Source organism: Perkinsus marinus (assembly GCF_000006405.1).
Source record: "Perkinsus marinus ATCC 50983 genomic scaffold scf_1104296958686, whole genome shotgun sequence".
Classification (NCBI taxonomy): Eukaryota; Perkinsozoa; order Perkinsida; family Perkinsidae; genus Perkinsus; species Perkinsus marinus.
In genome coordinates, this window is record NW_003206671.1 from 425,639 (window position 1) to 434,865 (window position 9,227).

At 53.3% G+C, this 9,227-nt stretch overlaps 3 protein-coding genes across 3 annotated transcripts in view; all 3 read right to left on the reverse strand.

Annotated features, from left to right (window-relative positions):
• Positions 1-3,496, reverse strand: part of Pmar_PMAR028266 (polyketide synthase, putative) — a gene marked incomplete at both ends in the record, with an annotated part of 3,680 nt that extends 184 nt beyond the window's left edge. Inside the window, 2 exons of the mRNA XM_002774215.1 lie at positions 1-2,716; positions 2,764-3,496. Coding sequence (XP_002774261.1) covers positions 1-2,716; positions 2,764-3,496 — 3,449 coding nt within the window. The remainder of the gene's footprint in view (positions 2,717-2,763) is intronic.
• A 78-nt stretch (positions 3,497-3,574) lies between these two features.
• Pmar_PMAR028267 (amp dependent ligase/synthetase, putative) lies at positions 3,575-6,401 on the reverse strand (the record flags this gene model as incomplete). Its single annotated transcript, XM_002774216.1, has 6 exons — positions 3,575-4,633; positions 4,690-4,877; positions 4,968-5,166; positions 5,216-5,281; positions 5,436-5,534; positions 5,583-6,401. The coding sequence occupies 6 exons, from the start codon at positions 6,399-6,401 to the stop codon at positions 3,575-3,577; spliced, it is 2,430 nt and encodes an 809-aa protein (XP_002774262.1).
• Positions 6,402-7,328: 927 nt separating this feature from the next.
• Positions 7,329-9,135, reverse strand: Pmar_PMAR028268 (26s proteasome subunit p55, putative; the record flags this gene model as incomplete). Its single annotated transcript, XM_002774217.1, has 14 exons — positions 7,329-7,418; positions 7,498-7,609; positions 7,659-7,766; positions 7,820-7,872; positions 7,939-7,984; positions 8,028-8,071; positions 8,123-8,201; positions 8,259-8,377; positions 8,429-8,497; positions 8,543-8,585; positions 8,631-8,715; positions 8,759-8,792; positions 8,845-8,928; positions 9,001-9,135. 14 exons carry the CDS (start codon positions 9,133-9,135, stop codon positions 7,368-7,370), a joined length of 1,062 nt encoding a protein of 353 aa, XP_002774263.1. The 3' UTR covers positions 7,329-7,367.
• Positions 9,136-9,227: the final 92 nt, after the last annotated feature.

Genomic DNA, 9,227 nt, shown 5'->3' on the forward strand with positions numbered 1-9,227 from the left:
CTCTCGTGGTAGACCAGCAGCGCTGAGATAGTTTGCCAGTCAGAGATATTCGCGACCACTACACTCCTCGACTTCAGATGACCATCGGCGAGACTGCTCAAGAGGTTGCCCATGGCTTGGAGACCCTCACGAGGCTGTAAGAAGTGCTCCCCTGCTGTCGGATTAATGTTGTATTTGGCAGACATACTGCTCGCGATCGACTTAGACCAGCCACCCCATTGAATAGACAATACGTCAGCTGAAGACTTCTCCGCGAAGTAGTCGGAGGCGGAGTTGGCGGCTGCGTAAACAGACTGCCCAGGATTGCCGAATGCGCTTGAACTCGAGGAGAACAACACGTACCGAGGACCCGATCCTAGCGCTTTCACGAGATTCACTGGGCCGAGGACTTTCGCGGCAACAGCTCGGTAAAGTTCTTGATAGTCAGAGGGAGCATTTTCAACAACAGCGTCTTCCACCACACCAGCACAGTGGAAAACGACGGTCACCATTCCACGATACTCAGATATGGCGTCGATAAGAGAAGCACTGTTACTGACGTCAGCGATCCGTACGTCGACCGGGCACTGCAGACTGAGCGAACTCAGCGACGAGGAGGCCGCTCGGCCGAGGAGAACGATCTTGTTGCAGCTGAGGTTGTCAACCGCCCACTTTGCAACGAGTTGCCCAAGACCACCAAAGCCGCCCGTAATCACAATGACACCATCACCGAGCTGCTGGCTGAGGTCAGCCCTTGGCGTCGCTGGCGGACTACGGCAGAGTTGCCGAAGCTTAACAGTACCATCTGCCACTTTGTACTCCCCTAAACTGGGCAACTCGATGAACGAGGGCAAGTTCTTCATATCGAGAACTCGGACAATCCTCAAGCCTAGGTTGGAACCATGTTCGGACATGAGCGACCTTGCGAAACCCACGACTGAGCTTGCACACTGGCAGTCACGTATCACCAAGAACGTGTCCATGTGGGAGAGCAGACGGCCGTTCGGTATCAAACTCTCCTGTACAAACTTGATAACATCGCCGAGGAGACTTATAGGATCACTATCGTCTTCGGCGTCTACCACTACGATGGCTCGACCGAGCGACTTCACCACGACGTCGAACTCAGATACATCTCGGCACCACATGACATCCCCGCAGCTCGGAACCCGTCCTAAGAGGCGGATACCAGCGAGCTCCCTCGAAGGTCCATTATCAAGAGAAGGAGGAGTTACCGGAAGGTCTTTCCAGTCCTCAATGTACATCATACTGGTCACGTCAGAGGCAGACGATGCTGGGTGAGAGTCTCTGCTGGTGTCTCGATCTGCCGGCCAGCACTTTGTTCGTCTCCACCCTCTCATCGGCAATGAGAGAACTCTCGACAACCCCTCTTTCTCGGGCACCGGTGGCTTGGATAGGATTCCCTTGGCCCACATTGCACCGCGCAGGACGTCATCAGTCTTGTCGTAGTAGCGCGCCGCGCATAAGACTTCGGCGCTAGGGACACATTCGCGAATAAGAGTTCTCATGCCCGCACCAGGCCCCACATCGATGAACATCGTTCCACTTTCGCCGGCCTCCTTCAGGGCGCGTCCAAGCATCACCGTTCGTCTTGTCTGGCGGCACCAATACCGAGCAGAAGCGAAATCGCACTCGCCATCGACATGCGTGGCGGTGCTGATGAGGTTGTACTTGCAGGGTTTCCTAAGGTCCGGAACGAGGACTGGAATCTCCTTCTCCAATACGGCCACTGCTCGGTCAACGTATGTCGAGTGGAACGCCCCTGCAGTATCTAGCACTTTGCAAGGCACTTTAAGTGTGGCCTTGAAGCTCTCAATCGACTCAGGTGGGCCGCTCACAACGATGCGCTTGTCAGCATTCGCGCAGGCCACTTCGACGCCACTCGGCAGCTGTGATAGATCTTCTAGGGTCAAACCATTTATAGCTAACATTTTGCCTGTGTTGCCTTCAGTGATGAGTCTTGCACGGAGGCGCACGATCTGCAATGCTTGTTTTAAAGGCATCACCCCGCAAACAGTCGCGGCCACCCATTCACCCAGCGAAGCACCGAGCAGCTGGATTCGAGTGGTTTCGGGTATGATACGTAGAATGCGCAAAACCGTAGAATAGGAGATGGCGAACAAGGCGACCTGTGCTGTGACGGGATTCGGCTGGCGATGATAGGTGAGGACAGGGTCCTCGCCCAGAAGAGCAACTATCTCGGGTTCGATGAATACCATTCCAGGCTGAGGCAGAGCCAGACCTTGTCCGGGACAAACAAGCGTAACGCATTCACAAGCACCAGAACATTCATTGACATCCTCGAAGTCTATATTTGCCAACTGAGCAATAGCAGCGTCAGGGAGGGAGCTGGTGACCTCGACGACAGTCCGATACGGAAGGGATGGTCGAAACACGCCGAGCGTGTACGCGACCGACGCAAGATCGACAGAGTCGGGGGAGATCCGGAGGAACTTGATGAGACCCTCCACTTCCTTTCGCAGGCCGTCTTGGCTGTACGCAGAAAAAGGGATACATATGGGAGCCTTCTCAGACACGGCCATCGGTGACTTGACAGCGTGCGGCCCGCTCTCTATGATAATGTGGGCGTTAGTGCCACCAATACCCAGGGCGCTGATAGCCGCAACTCGACGTGATCCATACCACGGCTCGAAGACACGTTGGAGCTCCATGTTCGATGCTTCGAGACGATGCAACAAAAGAGGATTCACATTCCCTGAAAATAGAATCGATCTCCCGTGGGACGGCCTTTATAGTACCTACCTTCCGAGGATGAGCCAGAAGGGACTAACACCGCCTCATATACGCACATAGCGGCTTTAGCGAATCCCATGGCCCCAGCTGCTGTATTCGCGTGTCCGATATTGCCCTTCACGCTTCCCACGGAAATTTTTCCCTCGCCTTTGTTCCTCCAGTATTGACCACTAAGAGCTTCAGCCTCTATAGGGTCCCCAACATACGTCCCAGTGGCATGAGCCTCTATCATTCCCACTTCTCCACTGATGGCACTGCTGCAGTCATTCTGAGCCGCTCGAATAGCTCTCTCGTGGCCGTCGACGCTGGGGGCTGAGAACGGCTCACCAGCCCCATCGTTGCAAACCCCTACTCCCGAGATAAGACAGTAGACCGGATCGCTGTCTCTCAAAGCGTCGTCATAACGTTTCAAGAGGAAGCAGTGACCACCGTTGCTGTTCGCCGTCCCACTGGCCTGGTCGGTGAAGGGCTTGCACTTGCCGTCCGAGCTCCATATCATGCCTTCCTGGCTCGCGTGCTCATTCTGCGGCAGAACCACCGATACGCCACCGCAAAGGGCCATGTCACAGGTCCCATCACGCAGAGCTTCCACAGCTTGGCAGATGGCGACGAGAGCTGATGAGCATGCTGTACCAATACACATGGAGGGACCAGTGAGGTTTAACGCATGGCTAGTGCGCATGGCGATATAGTCCTTATCGTTGCCCATCTCCAAGGTGAAATACCGGTCCGGGTCGGACATGCGAACTGAAGGGAGGCTCTCGCCAGGCTCCAGCAACAGAGATAGATAGTGCGGAAGTGAACCACCGGACACGAACACCTACAACAATAAAAAAAACGAATAATAAGCCGCAGCTGAGGCTCCCTCCGATGCCAACATTACCCCACAGTTTATCGCTTCCCCCGTCTCTATGGCGGGCCCCATGCCTCCATCAGTGAGCGCTTCGTAGGCCATCTCCAGCCACATGCGTTGATGAGGATCCAGCAGTAGGGGGTCCGAAACCCCTCTATGGGACCAGAAGTCAACGTCGAAGCCAGAAACCAGATGTGGGTCTAGATAGTAACCGCCGGGCACATTACCTAATGCCAATACAATAGCAGCTGTGTAGTAGATCGGTGACTTACCAACGCCCGTGTGCCCGTCAGGAGGAGCCGAGAAAGGATTGAACGCGGCCGGCTCGCCCCTGAGGGCCTCCAGAAGAGCCGAAAAACTAGTCTGGCCAATGCCAGGCCACCTTCCACTAGCGCCAACAACAGCAATCCGTCGATCTTCATTCGCATCGCTCCGCCTCAAGCTGGTCCCAAGCTGCAAATTCCTCCTCGGCGCATCACGACCTTGCGTCAAGAAGTCTATGATGTCTCTCGGAGTGTCCAATGTGCCGTCCAAAATGAACTTCGCTGGAATCCTCAATGCTGCCGCTATTCTCATCGCCGTCAAAGATTGACCACCACACTGGCGCCAGAAGGACCCATCAAGAGAGAAATCGATGCCCAAAGTATCCTCCCAGACAGAAGCCACTCGCTTCTCGATCTGTCCACGCATGGAACTTTTACTAGCATTGAGGGTGTCTTGCGAACTCTTCGCGCGAGCCCTCCTCACATCAGCGATAAGCTCCTTGACTTTACCCTTGTCGATCTTGCCCGTTTTCATCATAGGGAAGGCGCCTTGCCAATGAACCGCCCTCTGCGGAACATGTCCTGCGGGGAGGTCCTCGGCACGGAGGAAGTCGAGGAGATCATGGGGCTCCACAGCTCCAGCTGGCGCAGTATAAGCGATCACCAGCTCATCCTGGGCAGGCATCGCGCACACTTCCCCCACCCCTACGAAATCTCGAGCCTTCGCCTCGACCAGGCGCAAGTCAACTTTGAAGCCACGGATCTGACAAGGGTTACACACGACACAGATCTGCGAGGTCGCTCCCAAAGACGGCTCACCTTGACATTATCATCAGCTCTTCCCACAATAGCCAGGCCGAGTCCGTCGATGGGCTTCACCCTGTCCCGAGATCTCCATCCATACCCGGAGCCGAACCCCGCTGCAGTCTGCTCGCTGTCCTCTACATAGGCCATCGTGCCACCAATATGATCCACATAAAGCTCTCCTTCCCCAGCGCCAGCTTCGTCTGACAGAACGACAGTGAAATGCCCAAGCGATATGAATAACAGACAAACTCCCCACTGCTGAGGCAAATAAGGCGAGTGGCTCCACATACCTTTTTCATCTATCTTCTCTATGTGCAATTTCACGTTCCATATGGGATTCCCAATCGGAGCGAACGCCATAGCATCCGACCACAGAGGTATCTCCCCCTCAGTAATAGAGCAGAAAGCCGCATCTCCGGTCTCAGTAGTCGAGAACAAGTTGATGATGCGCGACCCTTCAGGTTGAGTCTCGAAGAACTTCCGACATACCTGTGACCGACTTGCGAGAGGCTAGATGCCTCCTCCTAGCACCGCCTACCTGCACTGAAAGAGGTTCGCCGCTGACTACCACCTTAGGAGGAAGGCGTTCGAGTTCCCCATCTTCCTGAGGAAGTGAAATTAGCTCCGTGATGAAGGCGAGAAACGCTGTGAAAAGTGCATAACTCCCATAACCCGAACTAAGTGCTCTCGCTGAGCCCTACAACAGTCCACACCCTCCCTGAATCTCCACTCTCACGAGACAGTCTCCAGAGGCCTACCTCGCCACTGATATAGTCGAGCATAGCTCCTAGTAGGGAAGGCGTCATGCAATCCACAATAGTCACAGCATTGCAGCGCAGCTTCCTCGCGTGTACCTCCTGACAGCGCCAGCACCCTCATAAGGAGGCCTCCAATTGCAGACCTACCAAATCGTTCAGCTCCTTGTCTTGGATCAGCACCGTCGAGGCGCCGATACAAAGGGGCTGCCACCAATACCACAACAGGAAGAGATTGGCAGCAATAACCTCCCGCATCGCTCCGCTGTTGAAAAACATACGTTCATCGCTCCACGCCCAAAGCATCATATTAATTAAAGTTTTGTGCGTAGTAACAACACCTTTCGGGAGACCGCTCGTGCTCCCGCTCGTCCAGTCCACAAAACACGGCGATTCCGCTGTCGCCAGTATTTGGGGTGCCTCTACAGGGAATTGAACCGGGCTGCTCATTCCATCGACCACGACCTCCTTATTAATAAAGTCCAGCGCTACATCCGTACGACAAGGGATTCTCGCCATACCACCGACTGGAGCAGAGTGAGCCTCCCGATCACAGCAAATCCAAACTTTCGGCACCCAACGCTCAAGCATTCTCTCGCGAGCAGGAGCGTTGGTCAAAGTGCGTCGATCCATCAAAGAAAAAGGCACTCCCGAAGCGGCTAAGGCATACATAACCACGGCCCAGGTGAGTCTCGAGCACGGGGAGTCCGAGAAGGTCACCAAAACATGTGCACCTCGCTCCACCGTACGCATGCACATACGCTGGACAATACCGGCATATGCCACAAACTCTTCGTAAGTGATCGTCTGGTCTCCACATGTGAGCGCCACCTTCTTTGGCTGAAGCTTCCATGCTCTTTCAACCAAGACCGGCCACGGGACGGCGATCAGTGGGTGCGTCGACAAGGCTTCGTGAACTTTGCTCAGGGCGTGTTCGGGATTCTCAACATCTTCCTTAGAAATCTCCATATAACGATCGGCATTTTTACGGATCGGAGATTCAACATCGAGGTGCTCGAGAGTAGCCAGTGCGTATGGCCCCCAAGCGCGGTTCCACATCCACCCAGAGCCTGCCCATACCAGGTGTACAACACGTTACTCGTCCAGAAGCGCTCGGGCGACCAAAGATCACGATCAATTCTGAAAGACCGAAGATGACCAGCATGAGCAGCAGTCCCTCATCCCTATACAGTCCATCTGGTCGTATATAACCAACGCCAGCTCATGAATCCATCCTGTCGGAGCCACTCGACGACGAGGAGGAGGAGGGTGGGCATTTGGTCATCACTCAGGTGGAGGAAGAGTTAGAGGGAAAACTCAAGCTGTTAGCCACTCTGATGACGTCGATGATGCCTTTGAGATGAAGGTGATTAACGTTCCACTTGTGACTCGTATAACCTACCATTTCAGAAGTGTGAGATTTTTTTCAACATAAAAGTGATGCCCTGACTCCTTCCGAGCGCCTACATTGGCTACTCCTATGAAATGCAACACTACCACATTGATACGCACCCTCGACTTCATGTGAGTTGAACGTGAAAATTCTGCGGATACCACCAGCTAGGGTCTCCTGAGTCCTACAACGTGCAGCCTCATACAGATGAAGGACTCCACGTAGCAGTTTTCAGAGCATCCACTATTTCTACATTAACAATACTAGCAGGACCATGGCACCGACCTGGAAGCGAAGAGTTACCCACAGCAGTCGAGACAGGTGCATCATTATACTGCTGGGCAACCCCTAGGAAGGATCCAACGAAGCAATTAATATAGAGCCGTAATCGTATGCCAAGAACCCTACAGACACCCAGCCCTGACCCCCTATGTGCACCCAGGGCACTGGTGAGGACGATTGATCACAGAAGAACGCGAAGACACTGATATACTGCGCTATGAAACTTATCCGATTCCAGCAACATATTGGGGGTATCATATTCACTTAGCGGCCGTAGTTCTCGCGCGCATCTTCGCTCGAGCAGCGCTGATCTGACAAAACGCAAGCAATGCAACGCCAAGATCCCATCAACCACAGGTCAAAACCACCAAGTCCGACTCGGCCTACTACCATCTGCTCCTTAGCGATGAGATGGCCAGTGGACTCGACCAAGTCCAACAGGTTATGTATATCTGAGCTCCACTTATCCAAACGCTGGGTTGTAGTCAGCCTCCGACCGAACCTGAGATAAGGTATGCGACATTAGAGTATGTGAGCTTCGCTCCGCCTACCTGATTATTCCGGCGGGACGGTCAATCTTGGCATCAAGGAAGCCACCAGTCACGAGCTCGCATACTTCCTTCTCAGTCTCGTCCACAGTAACTCCAATCATCTTCGCCCTAGCAACGAGAGCAATGCCACAAGCGAACATTCCAATGGCACCGCGACTTACAGAGACGCAGAATGAATCCTGGTGTAGTACACGGCAGCCACTTTCACGATATTCTGAGGAACACAAATTTCGCTCCGCCGAAAACAAACTATGTATAGGGGAACATCTCGACTACTCACATGTTGGACAACGCGCTTCCGGAAAAGGCTCCACCTCTCGGCCCCGCTGAAAACGAACAACTGCCAGAAGGTCAAAGCGTCTAACCTACCCCAAATATTCCGCCTCCTTGTCGGCAACAGCATCATTGAACACCTGAATTCCACAACATGCTTTTCGCCCAATAAAAAAACCAAGTCAAAGTACCTTATGAGCCTTGACAGTCTCTTCGTTGGGAAGCGGAGATGGCACTAGCTCCTCAGCCAGGAACGCGTTCAGCAAATCACTGACAATCAAGAAATGCCGAGTCCGCATCACCGATAGTTAGCATATGGGAGCTCACCTGTATACAGGGACGCTCTCCAAGCGCTTCTTCTCAGACTCTCGCAGCTTGTACAGAGAATCGCTTTGCTCATTGGTGTAAGGCGACAGGATCAGGTACAACACCGAGCACTCCAGAGCCTAGAAAACCACAACAGGAGGTATGACAGCACACACAGGAAACACTACTACTTCAGTCCATTTGGACTCGTCCTCCTGAGTCTTCTTAGTATTCAGTATAGCTCGGTAGCACTTATACACCTATCAGAACGACGCTGAGAACGATTCCATGCGTCCCGGACTCACCTCCAGGTAGTTCTTCTCGTGAAGCCAGTAGCGAACAAGATACCTATCAGTAGCAACAGCTATCACCAGCTCACGTCCCCATCATTACGTATAGTATGTGATCTTGATATCCTGCATGCCCTCATCTCTCTCCAACTGCCTCGGGTTGATCTTCCTCGATATGATTTGTGTGCCTGTGAAGTCGAATCCTCTACATTCACAGTGCGCATATCCTACGTATGTAGTCGCCTTTTCGCAGCACTAGACGCATCTGAGTGACGAGTGCATGAGATGAAGCAATAGGCTCTTAGATCGCTCCCCACCTGTTCCAGAATGTATTCGGCCTTCTCGTTTTTCTCCATCGCACCACATGTCTCAACCTGCTCATCTTGGATGATGTTCGCGGCCTAACAATTCGAAACGTGTACCGTAGCCTCATGGTGCACTCATAGGTATGACGAATAGACCTGGGGGTATACCTCAATCGGTTCTCCATCTTCCTCCTTCATGTGTGCAAGCCTCAAACGCAGTCGAGCGCGCTCAACTTCGACGAATATCTTGCCTAAAAAATACGTCAAGTCGACGTCAACGTTATCACTCGAACCCCTGAACATTCTCAACGCTCAGCTATCAGATTATCATACAGGCGAAGTCGCACTCTGAGGGTGCACATCAGTGACGGTAAACGACTACTACGGTCCGCCCA